Below are 27,952 nucleotides of genomic sequence, written 5' to 3'. Positions count from 1 at the left end.
GAATGATCAGAAATTATCCGACTCTTATCTTCAGCCTGAGTGAAATGTGCTTGCAAATGTGCTGATGCTAAAAAAAGTCAATCCTAGAAAATTAATCATGATGTGAAGAATAAAATGAAAAATCTTTCTCAGTAGGATTTAATCTTCTCCAGACCTCTATCAAATTCAAATCTTTCATCAAGGAAACCAATTGAACTACTGCTTTCGATTTTTTCACAACTTTCAGAAATTAATCCAATAATGGGTCTAACACACAATTGAAGTCTCCCCCAATCAAAATATTCTCCTTAGCTTGACCTAAAGTTACGAAAGCTTCAGACACAAATTGTTCATCATCAACATTAGGTGCATACACATTCAATAAAGACCATGGCTCAGAAACAATTCACAATTAATCATTAAGATACAACCAACTGATTGCGACAAAGAAACAAGTTCAAATGGTATATTCTTATGAATCAAAATTGTCACTCCTCTTGCTTTTGAGTTGAAGGAAGATGAAGATACATGTCCAACCCAGTCGATCTTCAATCTCAAATGTTATTTTTTGGTTAAATGAGTCTCCTGCAAAAAAACAATATCAACTTTCATCTTTTTTATATAAGCTAAAACATGTTTTCTCTTAATCAGATTATTTAAACCCTGAACATTAAATGTTGCAATATTTATATTAGACATTATTATCAAAGTAAAACTCAAACTACAAATACAAAAAAAACCCTTAACTTTCTATCCCTTCTACTAACTAAAAAAGACCCTTAAAAGCCCCCCTTTCTTTCTATCTCTTCTAATAATTCAAAAAAAGATTTAATCTTAAAGATTCCCTTGATAAATGATCACTAAACAAAACAGCACTACAAAGTAGTAACTCCCCACTTAGCTGGGTGTGGACAGAAATAAATACCCCCCACAGGTGGCAGACGACTTCGGAAAGCTTCAGCAACCTCTTTTCCCCCAGTCAGACTTGTAAAATGATAAGTCTAATTCAGCTCACAGCCCCATTGATTTTAATCCCAAAACTTGCTCCGGATCATCAATATCAATCAAGCTCTTTGACAGATTCCCATTCCCATTTCCATTCTTCTTCTCAGATATCCTCCTCTTAGGTGAAATGTGCCTTTCAACAGCCCTATCAGGCAGAGAATTAGCAAAGATTAAAGCATCATAGTTATTCTCAAAAAATTGTGATTGAAAATTACCATTTAAAATGTTCATTTCTGCAGGATATCTAAAAGAAAGTTTATAACCCTTTCTCCAAAGCACCTCTTTAGCAGAATTAAAGTCTTTACATCTAATAATTTCTTAACTAAGATCTGGATAGAAAAAAAACTTATTTCCCTGTACCATCAACAGGGATTGATATCTACGTGCATTCTGAACTGCTACTCTCAGACAGCGAATCAAAATAGCTCGTGGTGGTTGACCTGGATATGCTTTACTCCTTAAAGCTCTATGAGTCCTATCCAACTCCAAACCTTCTGGAAAAAATTCCAATCCCAATGCCTCAGGAATCCATTTTAAAATTTTTTTAATTGAATCTGAACCCTTGATTCTTTCAGGAATTCCCACTATTTTAACATTATTTCAACCACTTTGATTTTCCAGAGAGTCTATCTTCTTCAATAAATCTTTCTTCTGAATCGCCCATCCAACGAAAGAATCTTCCACTTTCTCTATTTTCTGTTTATTACATTCCACTTGGTCCTTACAAACTTGAAAGGCACCTTCCATTTTCTTAAAATTATCTTGAACTGTGTCCACCAAATTCAAACATTTATTGACATAGCCTTTAACAGCAAAAATGTCCTTTTTAAGAGAAGAAATGTCATCAGAAATATTATTCATTTTTTCAGTTATATTCATAAATCTATGTTCCATCTGAGTAGATATTTGCATTGACCTATTGCCCATTTGATGTGCCACTGATTCCAAAATAGTAAAAACAGCTTCAAAGTTAGTGTCCTCTCCTTGAGGCTTACCTTGTTTCTCTTCAACAACAATCAACAATTCTTCTTCCAATTCTTTTAATTCAGCCTTCGATTTAACCTTGGACCCCTATAGGTCCAGACCCAATTTGTTCAGAATGCCGTTGACCCTCACTGACAGCCCAGACCTTATCCAGTAACTCCTGGACCCACGATGCACTAACCATGCCCAGCAACACAGAGGTCCGCGCATGCACATCTTCCAACATGCTGCCCCGAAAATTCGCACCACCGGGACCCGCAGCAGTGTCGCATGTCTTGTGGTGGCGCCAGGGTAATATTCATCTGGGCTGGAGTCCTTTGTTGCTTGGGTGGCTGTCTAGTCGACTCCGAGGATTCCATTTGATAAGTAGGCCTCACTTCTTCTAAACTTTTAAAGTGAAGTTTCTTCTGAATCTGTGTCTTCGATTTCTTTGTATTAGCTGCCATTACAGACTTTAAACATTCAGATAACTTCAAAACAAACTTTTAAAACTTTTCCAAGTATTTAAATTCAGGTATTTTTTAGTCCAACTGGGGGAATATGGAATTACACTTCTTCCTCCTTCGCCATCAGGCCACGCCCCCCAGCATTTTCCAACTTGATGAGGAATTAGTGATGCACCTCTTACACCCTATAATTTCAAATATAAGCTAGATACCCAAATCCATATATAAATTCACAGATAACACCATTGTCATGGGCAGGATTTCTAACAACATGGGGTTTAGTGTACAAGGGAGATAGCGGGAATTCTGGCTTGGTGCCAGAGCAACAATCTCTGCCTCAGTGTCAGCAAAACAGAAGAACAGGAAATATATCCCATGCTTCTCATCAACATTAGTGAGATGGGGGGTAATAGACAGCTTTAAGTTTCTAGTGGTAAAAATCTCCAGTGACTTGACCTGCTCCACCCACATTGATGCAATGGCCATGAAAGCACATCATGCTTCTACTTCCTGAGAAGCCTGAGGAAATTTGGCATGTCATTTTATTTCCCTTAAATCTTCCCACCTCACTGACAAAAGACAAAGGAGCAAAAACCCAACACCCAACCCCAACCAACCAATTTTCCCCTGCAACCGCTGCAACCGTGTCTGCCTGTCCCGCATCGGACTTGTCAGCCACAAACGAGCCTGCAGCTGACGTGGACTTTTTACCCCCTCCATAAATCTTCGTCCGCGAAGCCAAGCCAAAGAAATCTTCTACAATGAAAGCATCTGATCAGTTGGCATCACTACTTGGTGCAGAAACTGCTGTATTCAAGATTGCAAGAAATTGCAATCGTACAAACCTCATTTCTCTCCATAGGCTTCCACTACCACTACGTTAGGATAACACAATAAGCATAGCAGTTTGAGCAACTCCATTCTAGCACCAGCAACATGGGGTTGAATATGCCACTGTCTATAAGGGGTTGGTACATTCTTGCCGTATATGCCTGGATTTCCTCTGCATGCTCCAGTTCCTTCCCTTCCTTTAAAATGTACTAGTGTTGTATGTTAATTAGTGTATTTGATTGGCATGGGCTTATGGAGTGGAATGGCCTGTAACCACACAGTATGCTGAAGTTTAATTTTATTAAAAGCACTCACCCCACACCAGCCAGATTCTCTTCACCCAAGCACCCCCCTCCCCACTCCTCCTGTTCCCTTGGTTAGGAAGATGATTCATGATTGTGAGACCATGCATCACCAGATTCATGGATAATTTCTTTTTCAGATCATTATTGAACTCAATGAACCTCACCTCAAAATGCTGCCTTTGCTCCATATAGGCTGATCTCTCAGTAACTGCACTTTTATGCCATGTTTTACTTGTTACATTATGCATCCTGTATTATGTGCAAGATGCCTAAGTGGACTGCTTGCAAAACAGCCTGGGCACTTCTTGTTTAGTTCTACCTTATTGTCACATGCAGCAAGATGCAGCCAAAAAGGTTTGTTTTGGAAGCTGTCCAGCTTGACATCTCATACATAGTACAGAAACCCATTTCACCAACTGCCTTCTTCCAAATGAGTGGGTGAGCCAAATCAGTAATTGATTTGAGGATTTTCCTTAATGTTAAACTCTAAAATCAGGAAGCACCAAGATGAATCTTGTAAAAGCAAAACAGAAGATGGCTTTGAGGTAAATTTCATGCAAGCCTTCATGAGGCTGAAAAGATGGCCAAGGAGTCAAATGCAACTGCAAACTACTGCTATGGAGCTGTCCTACTCCTAGTTAGCTCTTTGTTCCATCTGTCACAAATCATGCAATCATTTATGTGTTACTGCACACATTGTCTCTCTTTGAGCCAATGAACTGTACAGTCCTGCCCAGATAATCTGTATTGAGATAATCTTACACATGGGCCTTTGGTTTGGCATTATTGTAGGTTTGGGATAGATATTACAGATACCAAAAAAACTGTTATTCATTTAACTTCATTCTGGCATCAGCTCTGCAAATGTATCCACAGATTGACTGTATCACCATCACAGTCGCATATGTACAGTTGACACAAACTAAATTTGTCACATTCTTGTCATCTTTGTTATGTTAATCTTTTTATTTCTTTTTAATATATTTTAATTAATTTGGAAGAGAGAAATATTGCATGTTCCATAGTGAACATACAATAATCGCACAGCTTAATATAATAAAATACAGTATATGAATCATGAGTAATTTAAACATTGTCTTATATATAATGTTCAAATACAATATAAATTCCCTTCAGAAAACTTCAGCTGATACTGTTACTAGAATGTATTCATGATTAATTGTCTAATTAAAGTAGTCTCTTCTATAGATAAAGAGAAAAGAAAGAAAAATCTTTCAACAACGATTTTAGTATTATTTACAGCAAACCCTATATTGCAATCACTGAAAATTAAATGCATGCGCTTGAGTGGACAAAGGCTGATTATGGATACTCAGTAGGATTTTGTAAGAATCTCCATGTCGATGCAATCATGAAGAAGATTCACCAGTGGCTATACTTTATGCGGAGTTTGGGGAGATTTAGTATGTCACTGAAGACTCTCAATAAGTTTCACAGATGCATTGTAGAGAGCATTCTGGTTGGTTGCATCACACTCTGGTACAGAGATGCCTATACTCAGGACAAGAAAAACTATAGAGGGTTGTTAACATCACCGGCACCAGTCTTCACTCCATTGGCAACATCTACAAGAGGTGGGGCCTTAAGAAAGCAGCCTCTCTCCTCAAGGACCTCAAAATACCCAGGCCATGCCCTCTTCATTCTGCTACCATCAGGTACAAAGTACAGGAGCCTGAAGATGAGCACTCAGCATCACAAGGACAGCTTCTTCCCCTCTGCCATCAGATTTCTGAATGAACAATGAACCAGAGACACTACCTTACATTGTATTTTTCTTTCTCGCACTATTTTATTTATTTCATGATGTGGTTTATCTAAATGTTAACACTGTGATGCTGGCACATGTTCATGACAATAAATTCTGATTCTAAGTGGGATGATATGTCTCACAACCTGAATGAGTTTTATTTTGAAGATGTGTCCAAGAAGGTTGATGAAGGCTGGATATATGGATGTTATGCATGTGAATTTCAGCAAGGCATTTGATAAGGTTCGCATAGCAGGTTGCTCAGGAGTGTTGGATCACAGTGAGGGTGGTGGGGAGGTGGGGGTGGGGGTGATAGGACAGATAGCAGAATGGATAAATACTGGCTTAAAGAATCAAAGGAATTATGGTGGAAGGTTGCTTTTCAGACTGGAGGCATATGATTAGTGAATGGTTGATGGAAGTTACTACAAAGAAATGTGAGATGCTGCATTTTGGATGTCTAACATGGGTAGGATCTACACAGTGAATGGCAGGGATTTGGGGAGTGCTGTAGATCAGAAGGATCCAGAAGTGCAGGTACATAGTACCTTGAAACTGCATCACAGGTACATAGGGTAATCAAAAAGGTTTTTCGCACATTGGTCTTCATCAGTCAGAGCATTGCATATATAAATTGAAAGGTCATATTGCAGTTTTATAACATGTTGGTTTGGCTCCATTTGGAGTTTTGTGTTCAGATTTGGTCACAGTGCTGCAGGAAGGATGTTGTCAAGCTGAAGAGCATGCAGAAATTTGAGAAGATGTTGACAGGGCTCGGGGCTCTGAGCTATAGGGTCAGGTTGAGCAGTCTAGAACTTTATTCCTTGGAGAATAGGATGATCTAATAGAGGTATAGAAAATCATGGTTTTGCACAAGGTGGAGGAAACTGTAGTCGGAGGAGAAAGGTTTAAGTGACGGAGAGAGATTTGACAGGAACCTGAGGGGTAAGGTTTTACACAGAGGGCGGTGAGTACATACAATGGACTGCTGGAGAAGGTAGTTGAGGCAGGTACTATTGCAACATTTAAGAAATAATTTGGACGGATACATGGACATGATAGGTTCAGAGGGATATTGGCCAAACACAGGCAGTTGGGACAAGTGTGGGAGGGACATTTTGGTAAGTATCAGCATGTTGGGCCAAAGGACTTGTTTCCACATTATATTAGCAGAAATGGGACTTTTCCTTTGTAGTGTTGAAGGATGAGAGTAGACTTATTAGAGGTCTACAAGATTATGAGAGATGGACACCCAGTGCCTTTATCGCAGGGCGAAAATAGCAAACACCAGAGAACGTGTGTAAGGTGAAGGGAGGGAAGTTTAGGGAAGACATCAGGGTAAGCTTTTTACATAGAGTTGTGGGTGCCTGGAATGCCTGGGATGGTGGTGGAGGCTGAAACATTAGAGGCATCTAAGGGACTCTTAGACAGGTACATGGATGGAAGAAAAATAGAAGATTATAGGGTAGGGAGGGTTTTGTATTTTATGGGTTGGCACAACATTAAAGGCTGAAGGGCCTGTACTGTGCTGTAGTGTTCTATGTTCTATGATTCTGTGACTCTGTGGACTTTAATTTTTCAGTTGAAATATTTAAATGCAAATATAGCTGCTACCCTTCTCCTTCTCGATTCTCTATTTATTTCCCTTTCTGTGTATTGAATTCACTTTATGTACACATCCTGCTCAGTCTTGTGCTCATGATCCCTTGGTTTAGTGAACAGCTGCTTGCCTGTTCACTCAGATCCTTGGATGTGTTTCTTCATTAGCCATAACTGATCAACAACACGCTACACAAAACCCATATGAGGAGGCAAACGTTGAGTAGAGAATGTTAAATGCCACCATACCATGCCATTTGATGTCCTGATGAAAGTTAATCTAGTAAATGTCACTGTTGATTTTCTAGAGGCCTGGTGGAAGATCGCTACACCTCCATCAGTTTTTGTTATACTGGAGGAAAGCTGATGTTAATTTAATCAATTCTTTATTATAAAAATATAACACAGGAGAAAGATATAGCGCCTTCATTCTTTCCTTCTCTCCCTTCCTTCCTTACAGTGAAATTAATTTACATGTTATGGGCCAGTATATATATATAGTTACAGAGTTCTGTGTTGTGTATTGACCTATGTGTTGTGTGGTTTTATGTTAAAAAGTGAAAGTTTGCCTTTAAGAGTCAAGGTGAAGGTGGACTGTTGAGAGAGTGGGAGATGGACTGAGCATGTGCAGAAAATGATCTAAAAATTTCTGGAATTGGATAATAAACCACCACTGGGGGTGTTGTGGAGTGGAAGAAGGCCCAAAACGTGAGTCATTGTCTGGAGGACAGTTTAGAATGTTGGGCATTTTAAAAGGGGTGAAGGATCTGGACCAAGCCAGTTGTTCCTCTCTCTGCAAGCAATACAAGAAGACAACTTTGAATTTTGTGCTCTCTCTTTCTCTCTAAAAGATCTTTTGGCTTCACTTACCAAACAAGCTGAATTTTGTTAATAATCTTTGCTTCGGTTGAGATTGAAGTTTTGAGAGTCTTATGTGTTTTGTGTCTAAGTTTTTCTGTGGGCTGGTTGGAAATATAACTTAGACTTTAATTACATATGTTATATTTAGGGGAATTTATTAGTTTTACACTGTTATAGAAATTTGCATAGTAACCAGTGGGCATTGTTATTAAAGAGGGGATTTTGAATTAAAGTTTGAAGGTGAATTTTTGTTAATGAAATAATTGTTCATCTTTACCTCTGTGTGATATGCCTTCTTTGTGGTTGCTGGTTTGATCTTGTAACTATATATATATATATATATGCATATATAACTGTATATGTTACAATCTCCAGGGAATTAGTTTGCTTGAGCAATGCGAAAAGCATACAATTATTTTGTAGTGGATAAATAGGTACACATTTACACAATACTCTAATGTGGACATAACTGAAGCCTTGAACAACTATTTTGAATCAGTCTTCACAGTAGAGGACATGTCTAACATGTCAAAAAGTGATGTTAAAGATTTGATGGGATATGATGACCTCAATTCAATTGCTATTGCTAAAGAAAGAATGCTGAGCAAACCAATTGGTCAAAAGGTAGGTACATTCCCTCGTCCTGATGGAATGCATTCCAGGGTACTGAAAGAAATAGTGGAAATTATTGTCAATATGTTTGTGATAATTTACCAAACTTCTGTAGATTCTGGGCAGGTTCTAGCAGATTGGAAGATGTCATGCCACTGTTTAATAAAGGATATAGACAGAAGACAGGTTAGTTAGATCACCATCTGCAGTGGGATAAATGTGTGAAGTTATCATTAATAAGAAATAGTGAGAAATCTGAATAGAAATTGTTCTATCAGGGCAATACATCATGGATTCAGGAAGGGCAGATCATGTTTAAATAACTTACTGTAGTTTTTGAGGATGTAAGGAATGGAGTGGAGCGAAGGGTAACAAGTGCCTATTTTGTACTTGGGTTTCCATGAGGGATTTGAAAAGATACAACATGAAAGACAACCATCAAATAAGGATGCAAGGAGTTTGGGAGAATAAATTAGCATAGACAGGGGATTGGTTACGAATGCAAGGGAAAGAGCTGGGATATTTTGGCAGTATGATTAGTGTAGCAGTTAGCACAATGCTATTACAGTGCCAGTGGCCATGGTTCGAATCTGGAGTTCTCAGTAAGGAGTTTGTATGCTCATCCTGTGTCTGCATGGGTTTCCTCCAGATGCTCTGGTTTACTCCCACTGTTCAAAACATCAGCATTTTGTAGGTTAATTGAGGGTATTTGGGGTGTCCGGGCTCATGGGCCAGAAGGGTCTGATACTGTGCTATCTGTGAAAAATTCTCTGGTTGGAATTAAGTGATTGGAGTGGCATGGGGGTCAAGGCTGGCCTCCAATTGCTCACAACATACATTAACAATTTGGAAGAGGGAACTAATTTTAGTATATCTATGTTTGGTGCTGACATTGAATTGAGTGGAAAAGCAAATTGTGCAGAGAATGTGGAGAGTCTGCAGAATGATGTAAATAGTGAGTAGGCAAGGGTATGGCAGATGGAGTACATTGTTGGTAAATGTGTGGCTTATTCACTGGAAGAAAAAAAATACAAGATGAGATTATTATTTAAATGGTGAAAGACTGCAGCATGCTGTGGTTCAGACTTAAGAGTTATTGTTCATAAACTGCAAAAATTGGTTTGTAGGTGCAAAAGCTAATGAAGAAGGTTAATGGAATTTTGGCCTTCATTGCTAGAGGGATTAAATTTAAGTGCAGGGAGGCCATGCTGGAACTGTACAGGGCACCGGTGAGGTCACATCTGGAGTATTATGTATAGTGCTGGTCTCCTTACTTGAGAAAGGATGAGCTGCTTTATAAGTGGTGCTGGAAGTTCATCATCTTGTTTCTGGAGTTGAGTGGACAGGAAGGGTTGAAAAGATTGAGCCACATGTGATTCGCTGGAATTCAGAAAGTCTGAGAGAGAATTTCAGAGAAATGTGCATAATTATGAAAGGGATAGATAAGATGGAGACACGAAAGTTGTTTCCATTCATAGGTGAGACTGGAACTAGGGAACCTGGCAGGTAGCAGATGAGGAGGAGCTGCTTTTCCCAGAGAATTGTTAATTGGTGGAATTTTCTGCCCAGGGAGGCAATGGAGACTGCCTCATTAAATATATTTAAGACACCGTTAGATCAATTTTTGCATAATGGGGTTATTAAAGGTTATGGGGAAAGGCAGATAAGTGGAGCTGAGCTCATGACCTGATGAGTCACAGTATTAAATGACTGAGCAAGCTCAATGGACAATGGTCAATTCAAATTCCTATTTCTTATGTTCTCGAGTAAATATTCATGGAATTCAATCCGAAAACAACTTCAATGGAAAATATAAAATAATGCAGATCCTGTAAAACTGAAAATGAAAAAAAAATAACATCAATCAAGAGCAGTGAATATCTGCCTGAATCAAAACAAGCTACATGAGGAGGAAAGTTCTAACAACAGCACACATGTTCTTTGATGGTTCCGTTGTGGTCTATTTTTTCACAAAATAAAAACATCAGAAATAGAACCAAGTGTAGGGCACTTGGCCCTTCTCACCTGGACAACCATTTGATAAAAGAGTTGCTATTCTGATTTTTTTTCAACTCCAGATTCCTTTCTGGATCCATAATTTTCTATTTCCACTAAATTCTTTCTCTGAGGATGCTGTTTGGGGTAATTTTCAAAATATATTTATGGACAGACAGGATGAATGTAGCAGACAGCAGCTATAAATTCAATAGTGTGCCTGAGCTTTCTAATTAATATTGATTTTTTTTTCAGGTATCTGGGTATCTTGAGTGAGACCCATACTTATCGTCCCATAATATTTGGCTTTGGAAAGGTGGCGGTGATTTTTCTTCCTGAACTGCTGCAGTCATTGTGTTCTAGGACCGTTCAGAGTGTGGTTAGGTCAGAACATTTACAATTTTGATTACAAAATAATAATAAAAATAAATGGGTTCTGGAAATTGTGGATTTCTGATGTGTCTTCTGTCCTTGAAATTCCAGGCATTACAACTTGTATATTTTGCTGATGTTGCCACAGATGCTTCAGAAGTTGGTGCAGGCCACTTTGTTGATGGTGTACACTTAATCCACATTCCTCAATGGTGAATGGCCAACCAATAAGGATAGCTGTTTCTTCCCTGACGCTCATGTCTATTGGCTTTTATTGCATCTGCTACTTTCACTCTCCTGACTTGTGCCTTGCAGGTTAACAAATAGCTTTGTGCCATGAGGAGATGAATCTTTTACTTTGGTAAAACCAGTTTCTGACATGTATTTTTTAACCATACCATTTACATGACTACACGAATTAAGCTGATTATTGCACCCCCTCCACCATAGGGAAGTTTCATTAAACTCAAACTGTTGAATATCAAGAGAGTTATGTTTACTGCATGATGAGATTATAACATTTCAATTAATTGAAATCTCACCTTTATAATTTATAGGTATAATCTGTGTCCAATACTGTATTAGGTCCCTTGTAAAATTCTGAAAATGTTCTTTTCACCTTCAACATCTAAAGAGCATTACCTAACGTTGCACCTCGTGGCAAAAAAAAAGTCAATTTCTCCCAATTCCAAGAGTCTTTTAAGGATATCCCAATTAGCTTCCAAATTTTAAACCACAGATATTATGTGGCCACATTTTCCAGTTACTTAGGAGATGAATGCCAAATGGGATCTTTAACCAAATTTAAGTGCAAATCTGAAATAAAATGACATAATAATTCCAAATAGTTCTCAGAAATGGAGCAAGGATCTGCCACATCACTAAGTCACAGGTTAGGTCTTTCATCCCAGAAACCTTTCTGCCATCTGCAAAGCAAAATCCAGGAGTGTAATGGAACACTCTCTATTGACCTGGATTTATGCAGCTCCCAACATATAACCATATAACCGTTTACAGTGCAGAAACAGGCCATGTCGGCCCTTTGAGTCTGCGCCGGTTCATTTGAACAACTCCACTAGCTCCTCCCTCCCGCTCTCTGCCCATAACCTTCCAACCCCTTCACATCCATGTACACATCCAACCTTCTCTTAAATGACATAAGGGACTCTGCCGCAACTATCTCTTTTGGAAGATCATTCCATTCTGCCACCACTCGCTGAGTAAAAAAGTATCCTCTAAAATTTTTCCTAAAGTATTGCCCCTCACTCTTAACTCATGCCCTCTTGATCCAACCTCCCCTGCCCTCAGAGGAAAGAGACTATTTACATCTATCTATTCTTTTCATAATTTTAAATACCTCTATCAAATCCCCTCTCAGCCGTCTACGTTCCAATGAATAAAGTCCCAGTCTCCTTAATCTTTCCCTGTAATCTAGATGCTGTAAGCCAGGCAACATCCTTGTAAATCTTCTCTCCACCTTATCTATATCCTTTCTATAATTTGGAGACCAGAACTGAGCACAGTACTCCAAACCTGGCCTCAGCAATGCCTTTAAAAGCCTCAGCATCACTTCCTAGCTTCTATACTCTATACTATGATTTATGAAGGCCAGCATACCACATGTCTTCTTAACCACCCTGTCTACATCATGGGCCATAAAACTTCCATCCTTCCCTTCACCAGAGTTATTTGTTGTATATTAATACTCTGCATTGCCCGCCGAGGGTAGGCAGATGTCACACCCCAAACTCGCTTCCCATACTGCCGGGGGTGGCGGTGGGGAGGGAAACAAAGCAAAGGTAACGTACTAACCGAAACATCACCATCTGCTGGATCCGCTGCATGTCGCAGCATCTTGACTTGGTCCAAATCCCCAAACTCCCTCCCGCCGAGCATGAGAGAAAAACCTTTTTGCCAGAAGGGCTGCAGCCGCCTCCCTCCCGAGGACCAATAGCCAGGGAAGGGCAATCAATGTTGGACGTTTCAGTGATCCCGAAAAATAAATGGAAAAACGCGTGGAACAGACAAAACATTTATTGTAGGGAAATGTCGTAACGACCGTAACGAGGAAACACATTCTCAGATAAGACGATGATCCCTTTTCTTTCCTGCGCATCTTTGCTCTGTGATAACCCAGTGTGCAGTGTCCGAACTATTGTCGCAATGTTTGCACTCGGAAGACTTGCTGTCTCGGATTTTCTAATTCACCAATAAGCGGGTCGGAATTGCTGTCCTTTGGAGCGCTGTCCTTTCAGCACCGCGAAGGCAAGGAAAGCAACATCACCAATAAGTTTGCCGACAGTTGCATTGAACTTGGTGCTTTAATTATTCACACCAATACTGCACTGTTTGCATGTCTCAAAGGCTGTATAGTCTGTGTATTTTTGGAAGAGTTTTCAATTTGTAATTATAAGTACATTAGACGATTGCATTAACTCCCATCACACAGCACTGGAAACGCAACAGTGCCCGGCCAAACTCAAGATCCTGCAATCCCTGTTCAGCTGCCTGCGCCTCGCCCCCCCGCCCCCTCCCTCCTTGCCTTGTGGCTACTGCCCATGACGCGCCCGCCCCTCCTCTCGGCTGGCGGGGGCTGGTGGCAGAGATCCGCCCGCTGATTGACGGCTGCCCGCTGATTGACGCGGACCTGCGCAAACAGCGGCGGGAGAGCGCCGGTGACGTGGGCCAATCAGAACGGAGGAGGGTGGCGGCGAAGGGGGCTGGATGTTGGCGGAGCAGCGAGTAAGAGAGTGGCTGTTGCTTTTGGCGGTGGCGCCAGGCGAGGGAGGGAGGGAGGGAGAGAAGAGAGAGAGAGAGGGCGGGTGGAGTTGATGCCAAAAAAAAGTGTAGGATTAATGGTGTTAACCCGCAGCCAGCCCTCCTGAGCAGACACCCATTGGGAGCTGCTGTCACCCACCTTTGCTGCAAAGTGTTCTCCACTCCTGAGTCTCCGGGAGGCGATGGGGCGGAAAAAAAGTCTCCAGGACGGAAGCCACTTTTGCCCCGAGGCATTTCTCGTCGCGGATCTCTTTTAGAAGCTGAAGAAGAGCTTGAGCAACAAGCCAGCAATGCAAGCGGTAGGGATGGAGACGTAAGCGGCTAACTATAGCCTCAGTGAGACAGAGCGGGTGACCTGCGCTGAGCGGGGCTGTCGTGCGCGTATTTATAGACCCGATCCAATGTTGACATACCCCTGCACGCAGGGATGCGTTGGCTTTTCAACTATTGGTGTCTATAAAAAACCAAATCTCTACATTTTAGTGCCCAGTTCCATCTCGCCGCCGTAAACGGACTTCACGGGAAGCGACATGGCTGGTTTCTTGCTTTCTTTGATCCTACGGATCCAGATAGGATTCGTCTTGGGGTCCAGCCACGGGCTGGGCGGACGGACCGGGCAACAGAGTGGAAAAGTGGGCAAGGATGAAAAACATCCCATTTACAACCGGCACGAGTCCACGAAACTAGCAGAGAGGATGAAGTCTTTCGAAAGCGGCGGTGGCGGCAACACACATCAACAATACGACAGCCTGCCCACCTCTGTCTGGGCTTTCCTTCATACCGGAGACCCTGCCAAGCTTGGCTATGCCAACTGCACCAAGAGGTACCAACTGTCCAATTTCAAGGCTGTGTCCGAGGCCCTGAACGTTCACCCGTCACTCCACAGTGCCATGGACACAGTGGTCCACGCCACCAATTTCTTGAACCTGATCTTGCAAACCAACGGGGTGCGGGAGATGAGAATCAAGGAAGACATCGAGTGGTACCATGCCCTGGTGAGAAGCATTCTGGAGGGCGACCCCAAAGTCCATCGAGCGGTGGTGACTTTCGACGTCCAGCCGTTCACCTCCCCCCCGCAAGTGTTCCTGCAGGCCACCCGGATAGACAATCAGATCTTGCTTCAGGATCTCTCTCACTTGGCCAACCTGACCTCCGAGACCGAGTGGTTCAACCGGCTGAAGCACCAGCGCTCGCCCGCTTCTTATCTCCACAGGAGGCTGCTGAGGGACCATTTGAGGACCTCGCAAGCTTCTATGCGCAAGAAGGACTTGAGATACCTGATCGACAAGACTCATATCAAGTGGTCGGCGCCCTACTTGGAATGTGAGCACGGCAAGTACAACCCGCTGTGGCTACTCACGCTCTCCACCTCCTTTTACGGACTTAAACCCGATTTCCAGCCCGAGTTCAGGTAAGCTGCGATGTCCTTGACAGGTACCCGATACGTGTCTGCAGCTGGGCTGAAGTGGTGCCCAGAGTTGGGAGATTTGAAATGGATTTTCACCTTCGTTGGCTGCATGACTTACTTCCTGCTCTTTGGGCTGAGGTTGAGGGGACATGTCACCGGACAGGCCGTTCTATTGGAGGGCAGATAGTCAGGGCATCCTCGTGAAAACGTGTGGCTGGGCGATAATGCCGCTGAATTAACGGAAAATGCCACACGGGTCTCGAGGAAGGATTCAAGAGGAGAGTCGTGGAGATCTTTATGATCCTTGGCTTCATTTTCTACTTTTTCCGACGGTCGAGCGTGCGAAGCGCGGAGGCAAACGGGGTGGAGGTGGGTGAGTGAGTGAATGTGTGTCCCACCGGAGCTCTCAGCTGAATGACTTGCTTTATTCCATCTCCCGAACTGTTTATCACATATTGAAGTTGCAGGATTGTGTAACAGATCTGAAGGGGCTCCACCAGGCTATGAGCAGCCGAGATTTCGGTTCTATCCAATGAAGTATTCACATGCCCTTAAAGGCACCCGGCCGCCACCCGATCGTGCAGACCACGGCTCTACGGTTGATCCCACCGATAGTTCCCTCCTCTTTCCCCACACGGTCCGTGTGATTTATACTGTATTTCTGTCTCAACATAACTCCTTCTGCACATTGAATCAGCATAGGGTCCGAAAAAAAAAGAGAACCCCAATCTGTAACCGAGATGGCAATTCTCCACACGTTAGCTCATGAAATTCCCAAATGATTATCTTCTGGACGGATGAAAGGGCTGGCAAGGTACATGCTTGGGCGAAGGCGGAGGGAACAGAGTTGGTCGGGAATCCACTTTCTTGCTCGTGTGATCCGCAGCAGTTTATTTTTACATGAATTGGGCCATGGTGCTTTTACACTTCAGGAGTATTGTATAGTGTAACAACTGACATATTGCAAGTAGATTGGAGCCTTTTCCAGGGACTAGTATTCGTCCAATTTTATTAAATGGTGAGGGTTTTTGAAAGGTAGCCAACGAGATAAGTTAAAGGTTAATGAATGGTGGTTCTTAGGAGTGACACTTCATGTTTTGTTAATTACTGACAGTGTAATTGGTCTGATTCTTGTCTGAAGATCCAACTGCGCTGGGTAGGTCACGTCTCCAGAATAGAGGACCATCGCCTTCCCAAGATCATGTTATATGGCCACCATGACAGTGGTGCACCAAAGAAGAGGTACAAGGACTGCCTAAAGAAATCTTTTGGTGCCTGCCACATTGACCACCGCCAGTGGGCTGATATCGCCTCAAACCGTGCATCTTGGTGCCTCACAGTTCGGCGGGCAGCACCTTCTTTGAAGAAGACTGCAGAGCCCACCTCACTGACAAAAGACAAAGGAGCAAAAACCCAACACCCAACCCCAACCCACCAATTTTCCCCTGCAACCGTTGCAACCGTGTCTGCCTGTCCCGCATCGGACTTGTCAGCCACAAACGAGCCTGCAGCTGACGTGGACATTTACCCCTCCATAAATCTTCATCTGCGAAGCCAAGCCAAAGAAAGAATTGGTCTGATTCAGGAAACTAAAATAACACAATTCATTTAACAAGAATAGTTTCCCATTCCAACATCCAATTTTCCTCATTGTTACCTTCTCTTCTAGTCCAGGATCAAATCACTGACAATTCTGTAAATTTGCAATTTACCAAAAAGCAGTAAGTATTGGAAATTCTTAGAAGGTCAGGTAAATGCATCTAGCAGCATTTTCTGTTTTTAATATAGTCTTGGTTCCATTAATTATAAACTCTTAAGATACAGTAACAGGATCTTGAGCCCACCATGTCCATTGTGCCTCTATTTATTTCATTTATTTCATTAATCCCCTGAGACATGTTGCCTCCCATGGCTAAGTGATTCAAGTACTTGTCCAAAAGTTGCAGGAGTATCTGCATCCATCACCTTTCCAAGTAATAGGTTTTGAGACAGTTAACACTGTGTGTTAAGAGTTCATCCTTAGATCCTTAGATCCCCTTCATACTTCTTACCTTAAATCTATGTTCTTCAGCTTTAGATTCAACTTCCTTGGGAAAACAATTTTTATGTCTACCCTACCTCTCTCACTCAGAATTTTAAATACCTTCTTCTGGTCACTCCTCTTCTTTCTCCACTCTAAGGAAAAAGGTTCTGTTCAGTCCTTCCTTATAGATGAAGTCCTCCATTTCAAGCACCACCCTGGTGAATCTCCTGTCACAGGAATCCTTTGCATAACCACCAGAGTACAAAGATTGAGTTGGATTCCCACCGATGAAGGGGAATTTTTTTCTCGACAACAAATATGAAGAAAATAACGCAAAGGTAAAACTCTTCAGAAACTTGACAACTGAAGTAAAAATAGAAATTGCTGGAAATAGGCTGGAAAGTCTCTTCAGTGAGAGAAAAAAACAACTATTCTAATTAAAAATCTTTCAACAATTTTAACATGTTTTAAGATGAAAGGGGAGGAGAATCAAGAAAGAGCAGAAGGGTGGTCTGTGAGAGGTTATCTGCAGAAAAAAATAAATGACTAAAAGAATAATGATACAAGTAAGCAAGAGTGTGCTTGGGGATGTGGTATTTATACTTTTGTCTCCTTTTGCCTTGCACCGTCATCTGCATATCTCTTGCTTGTGATCACACATTGGATTATTTTCATTTCTCCATTCCACCCACCCACCCACCCCCCTCCTTATTGTTGTGTTTAGAACATTTTTCCTAGTTTTGATAAAAGGTCATCAACCGGCATTTTTCATGACTTCACACGATTACATTTGTGATATTTGGTTTTCAATTTGTTTCTGCAGGACCATTGGCAGTTCTCAAAGTTGCAGTTATTTATAAACTTCAAAAGGCAAAGCAATTGCAACTGATCAAAGAATTTGTATTCCACATCTAAAACAATATTTGTTCTATAAATAACCTTGCCACCTGCTGCATTAACTGATGTGCATTTGGTGAATAGTATGCACATTAATGAATTCAGTATATAGAGAATATTTCTCTTCAAAAACTCCCTCTCTCTCTCTCTCTCTCTCTCTCTCTCTCTCTCTCTCTCTCTCTCTCTCTCTGCCTGTCTATCTGTCTGTCTGCCTCTCTGTTTTTAATAGAATATTGTAAAAGTAATTATGTTTTTTCTGCTTTCTATGACACCTGAAATGGTACAGTAATAACACTTAGTATCTCAAATATCTCGCCATGAAATTTCCATTATTTTACCAATAGTGTTAAAGCATCTGCATCTATTGTTACTTCATAAATACCACATGCATATGTAATATACATACTATACCATAATTTTATCATTTCAATGATCTCTGAAAGATTGTCATTCAAATGTAAATTTCAGCTTTCTTATAAATAATACATTAATTTTAATAACTATGTTAATAGGCATATTGGAAGTTGTTCAGATTTCCCATCCATATTACAAGAGGACATGCTGGTGGTCTTAAAGTGCATAAAGCTAGATAAGTCCCCATACCTTGACCAAGTGTATCTTAGGACATAGAAGTAATTACTGGGATTCAGGCAAAAAAACTGGGCAAATGTGTCTTTATTTAAGAAGGGCTCCAAGGATAACCAGGGAACTACACGCTGATGGGTGTATCCTCAGAGATGGGTAAGTTACAGGAAGAGACAGAATTTACCTGCATTTTGAAAGGCAAAGATGAATTAGGAATAGTCAATTTGGCTTTATGTGTTGCAAGTTGTGTCTCAAGAATTTGATTGAGTTGTTTTGAAGTAGTGACCAAGAGGATTGATGAGGTCTCACATGATAGGCTATTTAGGGAAGTTAAATCATATGGGATCCAGGATGAGGTAGATAAATGGATACAAAATTGGCTTGGTAATAGGTATCAGAAGTTGCTAATGGAGGGTTGTTCCTCTGATTGGAGGCCTGTGTCCAACAATGTGCCACATGGTTCGGTGCTTGGTCTACTGTTATTCAACAAATGTATTAATCATTTGAATGAGAAAATAATTGGCAGGGTTTGTAAGTTTCCAAATGACACCAAAATGGTTGGAATTGTGAACAATGCCAAAGATTATTTAAGATTAAAATGAGATCTAGGGCCTGGAGAGTGTTGTAGAACAGAGTGACCTCTGGGTAGAAGTACATAATTCCCTAAAAATGTTGACACAGTTAGAGGATGGCGAAGAAAGCTTTTGGGTTTCTTGCCTTTATTGGTCAGAACATTGAGTACAAGAGTTAGAATGTCATGCTACAGTTGTATGAGACCACATTTGACATATTATATGCAGTTCTGGTCACTTAGCTATGGGAAAGATGTCATTCAGCAGTAGTATGGTGCAGAGAAATTCATAAATATTTCACAGGTACTGTAGGGCTTGAGTTAGGATAAACTGGAGGATTTTTCTTTGGAGCATAGAAGGTTGACGGGGTGTCCTTACCCTGGTATTTATGATCATGAGAGCATAGATAAAGGAAAATGGTCAAGTCTTTTTTTTTCCCAAGGTAGGGCAGTCTAAAACTAAAGGGTGAATTAAGATGAGAGGAGAAAAATTTAAAGCAGCGGTATTCAAACTGCCCCCCTAAATTCACATTCCAGTTTAAGCAATCCCTATGCCATTGTTGCTCTGTGATTAGTAAGGGATTGCTTAAGGTGGTATGTGAGTGGGAAGGGAAGGTTGAGAATCACTGCTCTAGAACCAATTGCTACTGAAATATTTTGCTTGAGAAAAATTGTCATTGGCCCATTTCCTTTGAAGTTATGAAACCGTGCACATCATGAGTCAATTATGTACAATTAAAACAGTGGTTTTCAAACTTTTTCTTTACACCCACATACCACCTTACGTAATCCCTCACTAATCTCAAAGCACTTATAGCATAGGGATTTCTTGAAGAGGAATGTGAGTTTGGGGGCAGTTTGAAAACCTCTGATTTAAAGGGAACTTGGGAAGTAACTTTTTCAGACAGAAGGTGGTAGTTATGTGGAATAAGCTGTTAGAAGAGGTGGTAGAGGTGGGTATAATTGCAATGTTTAAAAGGCATCTGGACTGGTACATGGATAGGGCAGGTTAAGTGGGATATGGACCAATGCAAGGAAATGAGACTGGCTCAGACAGGAAATGTGGTTGGCATGGACCATTTCGGATGGAGGGCCTGTGTCCATGCTATATATTTCTATGAGTTTAATGATTCTAAAATCTTTGTTTTGGAGAAAATTTTTGCCATGAGTGGTATACTATACGCAGGCTATTTAAAAATGAAGCTGCAATACTCTTCACTGAATGGCACTGAAGCAATATTCCCCTTATGTTTCTAGCAATGCATGCTCAGTTGATTTTCAAAGTTATTTCAAGAAAAAATGAGTAGATATTTAAAAGAAATCCACTTAATTAATTGAGTTTGTTAACCAATTTGTGTTTGTACAAGTTTTCAGTCAACAATATTGTTTTGATCACAAACATACACTATTTGCTTTATGTTCAACATTAGAAACATAGGACGATGAGAGAGAAAGGAGGTTGGAATGTTGGTTTAAAATGTGTTGAAAATTGAAAGTGACTTGTGTTCATTGACATAAAAGAATGTTGCTCCAGTTAATTGCAGCTGTGTGTTAGAGATTCTAATTATTAAAATAAGAGGAGAGTTAGAAAAAAAATGTCTTTTCTTATTCTAATGAGATGTACTGAAAAGAATAACAATACATACAATGCTAACCAATTTTTAATTTCTCAAGTTTCTAATGAGCTAATTTGTTACTGATATCTCTGAAAAGATTTTGAGGAGATGAAGAAATGTGATTATAAGTGCTATGACCTGCAACAGCTGTAAACTAGCCTGGTTTTGACTGTGGCCATCCAATTTTGACAAAAAAAATGCAAACTCAACAGTCAGGTTAATGAACAGTCAAATACTGTTAGTTTTTTTTAGCTGAGTTTAATTTAAGTCACAGAATACTGAGTACAGAGAGAAGGATACTCCTGTGAGCAGACTGACAGGTTATGTCTAACATTCATACAGCTGTTTAAAGAGCATTATCGGAGAGTTCAGGATTGCAATGGAAGAAAAAGCAATTAGTACCTAGCAAGGGCAGCATTAGAGCATTTAAAAGAGAAATAATGGTAATATGGAAAGAGTTGAGTGAACAGAGTAGAATGGCTGTTGGTTATAAGAGAGGGGGCTCACAGTATTTCATCATTCTTCACTGGCATTTAGGCTGTTGAAAATGTTCATGTTGGTTCAGTGACACAGAAAGCATGGAAGGAGAGGTGGAACATGGTCATTAACTTGACATCTGTTCTCAAGTCATGCGGTCATTTTACACTTGTAGTTTTCAAACAAAATAAGCCTCAGTTAGCCACACATAGAACCATAGAGCTCTACGGAACAGAAGCAGGCCCCTGCGGCCCTTTTACTCTGTGCCAAACCTTTTTTTTTTTGCCTAGCCCCACTGACCTGCACCCAGCCCAGAGCCCTCCATACCTCTCCCAACCATGTACCTGTACAAATTCCTTTCAAATGTTAAAATTGAGCTCATATTCACCACCTCAGCTGGCATCTTGTTCCACATTCCCACCACTCTCTGTGTGAAGATGTTCCCCTTACATTCCCCCTAAACTTTTCCCATTTCACTCTTAACCCATGTCCTCTAATTTGTATCTCACCTACCCTCAGTGGAAAAAACCGACCTACATTTACTCTGTCTATTCCTCTCATACATTTAAATACCTCTATCAAATCTCCCCTCATTCTTTACGCTCCAGGGAATAAAGTCCTAAACCTGTTTAATCTTTCCCTGTAACTCAGTTACTAAAGTCCAGGCAACATCCTAGTTAATCATCTCTGCACTCTTTCTATTTTATTGATATCTTTCCTATAGTCAGGTGACCAGAACTGCACACAATACTCCAAATTTGGCCTCACCAATGTCTTGTACAACTTTACCATAACATCCCAGCTCCTATACTCAATACTTTGATTTATGAAGGCTAATATGGCAAAACCTCTCTTTACATCTTTATCCACCTGTGACACCACTTTCAGGTAATTATGTACCTATATTCCCAGGTCCTTCTGTTCTACTGCACTCCTCAGTGCCCTACCATTCACTGGTATGTCCTTTTTGGTTTGTCCTTCCAATATGTCTGCATATATAATGAAAGTGACATAGAACGATAGAGTACAGAAACAGGTTGTTTGGCTCATGATGTCCATGCTGACCACGATGCCAAATTAAACTAATTTTATTTGCTTGCACATGATCTATTTACCATCAATCCCAACCAAATGCTTCTTAACCATCTTTATCATATCTGCATCATTTTTTTTAAGAAAACAGTTCATAGTGGGCATGCAGAAGAGCTAATGAAGCACTCTGTGAAACATTATTAAATCAATCCTTGTAGAAATGTGTAAAATTGATATTCTATGCTGCTCACAACACTTGCACCAATGTCCAGATAAAGAAGTGCATTTGGCTGCACCAGGTTCTCCAGCTTAACCACGTATTCCTTCAACCATAATAGCTGCAGTATGCTTGTCTGTAAAATGGACTCATGCTCTCTGAGAACACCACCCAAACCTCGATCACAGTGAAAAACAAGAACAGCAGACAAATGGGACCATCATTACCTGTGGATTCTCCTCCAAATCCAAACGACTTTGAAAATATCTTGCTTTTCCTTCACAGTCACGTGATCTATGTGCTAGAGCTTCTGCTCCAAAGGCATGATGGGAGTATCGTCAGAAGGGTTGTGGTGGTTCAATAAGGCAGACTACTATCATTTTGCCTGAAATATTCACAGTTTAAAATACTTATAAATATAAAAGCGGACCTTCAATATCTATAATCAGGAAAATAATAAAATTAGACTCAAGAAACTATTTGAATAATAGATCTGAAGTGAATGAAAAGTTACTATTAGTTCAAAAGCAGTTGACATCTTCAAAATCTATGTCATCTTTATGTGATCTGATTCTAACATTCCATGCCTACATATCAAGAACATTTTCAAAACAAAATGGCAAATTATGGATTTCTAATTCTGTAGAAATTCAGTGGAACAGGACTAATTGGTCCCTGCTAATGTGTCTCTTGGGACATGTACCTCTTCAAATTTATGGTGATCCAAGAATAAATCACATTGAGACATCACCCTTTAAAAATTACGGTACATTTTCTAACTCTCAAATGAATTGGTAATGTGGTTTCCATTGTCCAATCAGTGCACTACATTAATGTATCAAACTACAATGAATTGGATGTTGTGAATTGACTAGATACTGTAAATACACATTTTGCGAAGCATATGGAAATTCTTTTTTTTTCTGCTTGTTCAGAATGTAGTTCTTTGAAAGATGATTGACGTACCTTACTACTTTTCAGGCTTTATTTGCTGACTCAGTTTGAACATCAGGTGTAATTATTACGAGCACAATTCTGAAATTCAAGTTTTTAAAATTATGTATCTTTATCTTTGCCATATAAAGTACACTATTTGACCTGCTGAGTTTCTCCATTATTGAGTTTATACCACACTATGATGCAGCCAGTCAGGGTACACTCCATTCTGAGTGAAACATGAATGTTTTCAGTTGCTGTGATTATAGTAAAAACACACAGAAATGCTGGAGGAACTCATCCGGTCTTTCATAGGAAACAAATTGCCCTAAATATATCTTTCTTCTTTCTATACTGCTCCTGTAGAATGTTGTTAGGATGGTGGCCAGTAGCCTTGCTCTCCTCAATCTCCTGAGGAAATGTAGGTGCTGCAGTGCAACCCTTTCAACCTCTTCCCTGTAAGCCAACTCATCACTGTTGCCGATGAGACCAACTACTGTTGTGTTTTCTGTAAACTTTATCATTCTATTGGAGAGGAACCTGGCAGAACAGTTGTGAGTTAGCAACATGAACAGTAGCGGGCTGAGCACTGAACCCTGAGGTGCACCACGATGCAGTGTGATAGTGCTTGAGGTTTTGCTGCCAACCTGGATGGTCTGAGGGCTTTTAATTAAGAAGTCCAGGATCCAGTTTCAGAGAAAGGGACTGAGTCCCAGTGAGGACAGTTTATCTACCATTCTGTGAGGTATGATTGTGTTTAATGTTGAGCTGGCCAATGACATATGAGGCATTGTCCTCTAGGTAGATCAGAATGGAGTGGAGTGTCAGGGCTATTTCATTGTGGATCAGTTTGGCTGATGCACAAGCTAGAATGGGCTCTTTGATGAGCTCCATTACCAGTTGCTCAAATCACTTCATGTTCATGGAGGCCATAATATGTAAACCATCAGAGTTCCATTAATAGTTCAAAAATCAGATTCTACATAACTAACATGGTCTCCCACAGTAGCAGTGTGACATAGCAAATTTGTAGTTAGCTTTGATCTGGCATGTCAACAATTTGCTTGCTCATTTTTTTCCTTCATGAATCATGATCAATTAAAGTAAAAACACAAAAAGCTGAAGAAACTCAGCAGGTCAAACTCAGCTGTTCAGACTTTATTCCAACATTTTCTCCAGTTAGTTGATAGTCCTGCCTGATGGATGCTTCAGTAACAGGTAATTCACTTCTTTCAGGTGCCTTTGTTTCAACTCTAGCACTTTTCCCCTCATTAGCCAGACCTTGATGATTCTTTATTCTAGACTACTTTAATTTATTTACTGGCATCTAAATTGGCATGTCTCTCCCAACAAATCTTCTGGGCATTACAACATCAGAGTCATCTTAACTAGCAATGGATAACATCAAATTAAATTTTATTATGTGATTGTAGAAGTATAACCTAATGAAGCAGCGTTCTCCAGTCCTCGGTACAAAAACATGCAAACACACAACCAGATATAGCACACATACAGACAAACGATACATGTGGAGAACATAGATTTCAAAGACAGTATTCATTGCACTGCCAAAGGTACCAGGTCCAACAGAGTGTAGACATGACAGAACAGTTAGTTTAATGAAACCATCTCACAAAAACTCTACTTAGGATCATCATGGTCAGAATAAGAAACAAAATTAAACCAGAGATCATTGAAGAGAAGGGCAGCTTTGTCAAGGGCAAGAGAACATTAAACACCACTCAGGAATATTATCAGAAAGTTAATAGATCTGTACACTTGTTTTATTGACAAACAGAAGCCTTTGACACAGTGAAACACCAAGTCATCATGGCAATGCTTAAAGATATTAATATCAATGGAAAAGATATAAGAATAATCAGGTAAAGATACCTTACCAATCTTTCAGGCTTGAGCCCTTCATCAAGGTAGGCTCAAGCCTGAAACGTTGGTGATGTATCTTTATCTTTGCTATATAAAGGCGTTGTTTAACCTGCAGAGTTTCCCCAGCATTTGTGTACTTTTTCACTTAACCATGGTGTCAACAGAACCCTGTGTTTTAACTAAGAATGATCAGGAATCTCTACAGGTAACAAAGGGCAGCCATACCGATAGACAATGAAACTGGGGAATATCAGCCAATAAAGTGAGGGGTCAGACAGGGTTGTGTTCTGTTACTAGACCTGTATTTCCTGTACAATGAAAACATCATGAGAACCATACAAGACCTACCTGGAATAGGTACAGGAGGGCACAATATCAACAACCTCCTCCATGCAGATGATACAGTAACAGTGAAGTAAATTTACAGAAATTAGTATCGACCATCAACATGGAGAGTGAAAGACTTCATCTAACTTTAAACAAAAAGAAAAGCTGCAATTTAAAGTTCCGACATTTTGCCAAAGAGTGGGACTTTGTATACACCACGTTAAGTTGTCATTTTCCACAGTCCAATGGTCTAATGGAAAAATCAGTACAGATAGTGAAAAGACCGATGAACAAGGGAGAAGACAGTGGAATGGACTTCTACCACAATGCTGCTCGAGTGTGATATGTCACCAGCAAAACTCCTTATGGGACATAGGCTAAGATCGAACCTACCCATTCAGGAGAATCTCCTAAAAATAAAAGAAGGGGAGAAAGTGAGGAAGTTCAAAGAACAACAGAAAGAAAAGCAGAAGTATTACTTTGACAGAGGAACAAAAAAACCTACTGAAACTCTATACTGGTGACCAAGTAAGGCTAAAAGACAAAACAAACTTATGGAGTCAGAAAGGAACTCTCCTTAGTAAAGTCCAACCAAGATCATACACCATTCAGACAGATGAAAGTGCTGTTCTGCGAAGAAATCGTCGAGACTTTCAAATGGGACCAGCCACAGTAGATGGAAAGACTGACATTGTTGAACAGCTTGAATGCACATCTTAGAAGACATTGTCTGAGGCAACAACTCAGATTTAAGGATAATCAATCAGGAGATTGTCAAGACACGTGAATCCTCCTAAGAGACTAATTGAGCAAATTTAAAGACTCCTGTTATAGAATGAAGTATTGCTATCTTATTCGTTCTTCAACTTTTAGTGTATGTAAATGTGAGCACACAAAACAGGTTTAAAAAATGTTAACAATGTTGATAATAATGAAAATGTAAGTTCTTGGTGTTAAAGTTAAAATTGCAGAGTTATACAAAGAAAACATGTTCGTTAAAAGTAAGCTACTTTTGTTTTAAGAGATGTAATGATAGTGATCATGGTTGCAATGCAACTAGCAATGCCTTACTGTTTGATTAGACTTGGCTGCCACCAGTGGCTGATACACAGAGCAGGGCATTGCCATATGTAAGAGTTGTATTGGAGACTTGCAGCCTCATGGCCTGCCTCATGGTGCTGTTTACAACTTTAAAGTAAAGAATCTTTTTCTTCATCTATGTGAACCAACACATATGAATATAAGATGAAACAGATGGATTAACATCATGGTTAGAAACAGGAGGCAACAACTACAATTCAAAAGGTCAGGGACTGTGATGGATGGAGTGACATGATTTCCCATGTCTAACACCAAGGCACCTGAATGAATGAACATAGATACATATATCATAATAAATAAATATTTTTAAATAAATATAGAGTTTTGAAGGGTTAGTATGAGTAGTTCAATCATTCAGCAATCTCACTGCCTGTAGGAAGAAGCTGTTTCTGTGCCTGGTGGTTCTGGCTCTGATACTTCAGTATCTCTGTAGCTGAAAGATGCTGGGGTGCAAGGTGGTAGGAATCCTCAATTATTTTGCGTGGCCTCTTCAAACAACTCTCTGTGAACCACATCGATAGAGGGAGGCACACTTATGGTCCTGTGGATTGACCTCCGATCCAATGCTCTACAGCGACTGTTCCACACTGATGGAGCCAACCAGGATGCTCTATTTAGAGCTCCCATAGAATGTTGACAGGATGGTGGCCGGTAGCCTTGGCTGCCTCATTCTTCTCACCTTCCTGACAAGGGAGGGATGTGTGTCTGCGATAGGTCATTTGTTAAGTGGACTCTGAGAAACATGGTGCTTTCTACTCTCTCCACTACATAATCATTATTGTGTAGTGCAGAGTGGCCATTCCTGCTCCTTCTGAAGTCCACCTGTACCTTCTTTGTCTTGTCTATGTTGAGACTCAGGCTGTTCCTCTTGCACCAGATCACAAGATTTTCCACCTCTTCTCTGTAGTGCAACTCATCATCGTTACCGATGAGGCCAACTTCTGTTGTGTCATTTGCAAACTTGATGACTCTGTTGGCGGTGGATCTGGTTTTGCAGTTGTTGGTCAGTCGCATGAACAGGAGTGGACATAATATCAAGGGACTCAAATTCTGCTTGTTTTAAAAACTTGTATTAAAAATTCAACTTATTCCAATTGTGTTTGAAGGTGCATTAAGTTTGTATCTAACAGCTCCATCAGTGTGGAACAGTCACTGTAGGGCATTGGATCGGAGGTCAATCCACAGGACCATAAGTGTGCCTCCCTCTATCGATGTGGTTCACATAGAGAGTTGTTTGAAGAGGCCACGCAAAATAATTGAGGATCCCTACCACCCTGCACCCCAGCATCTTTCAGCTACAGAGATACTGAAGTATCAGAGCCAGAACCACCAGGCACAGAAAC

General features: G+C 40.5%; 1 protein-coding gene and 1 long non-coding RNA gene across 2 annotated transcripts in view; both read left to right on the top strand.

Moving 5' to 3' along the window:
• LOC138753621 (uncharacterized) overlaps window positions 1-10,828 on the top strand; it is a 40,065-nt gene extending 29,237 nt beyond the window's left edge. Inside the window, exon 3 of the long non-coding RNA XR_011351298.1 lies at window positions 10,641-10,828. This is a non-coding gene — a long non-coding RNA (uncharacterized lncRNA). The remainder of the gene's footprint in view (window positions 1-10,640) is intronic.
• Window positions 10,829-14,065: 3,237 nt separating this feature from the next.
• The window catches only part of gpr158a (G protein-coupled receptor 158a), a 694,119-nt gene continuing 680,232 nt past the window's right edge, over window positions 14,066-27,952 (top strand). The window contains exon 1 of the mRNA XM_069914575.1: window positions 14,066-14,946. Within this exon, the coding sequence (XP_069770676.1) occupies window positions 14,066-14,946 (881 nt within the window). The remainder of the gene's footprint in view (window positions 14,947-27,952) is intronic.

The sequence above is a fragment of the Narcine bancroftii genome, chromosome 1, assembly GCF_036971445.1.
Source record: "Narcine bancroftii isolate sNarBan1 chromosome 1, sNarBan1.hap1, whole genome shotgun sequence".
NCBI lineage: Eukaryota > Metazoa > Chordata > Chondrichthyes > Torpediniformes > Narcinidae > Narcine > Narcine bancroftii.
Note: the sequence above shows the minus strand (reverse complement) of the source record. Positions and strands in the feature narration are given on the sequence as shown.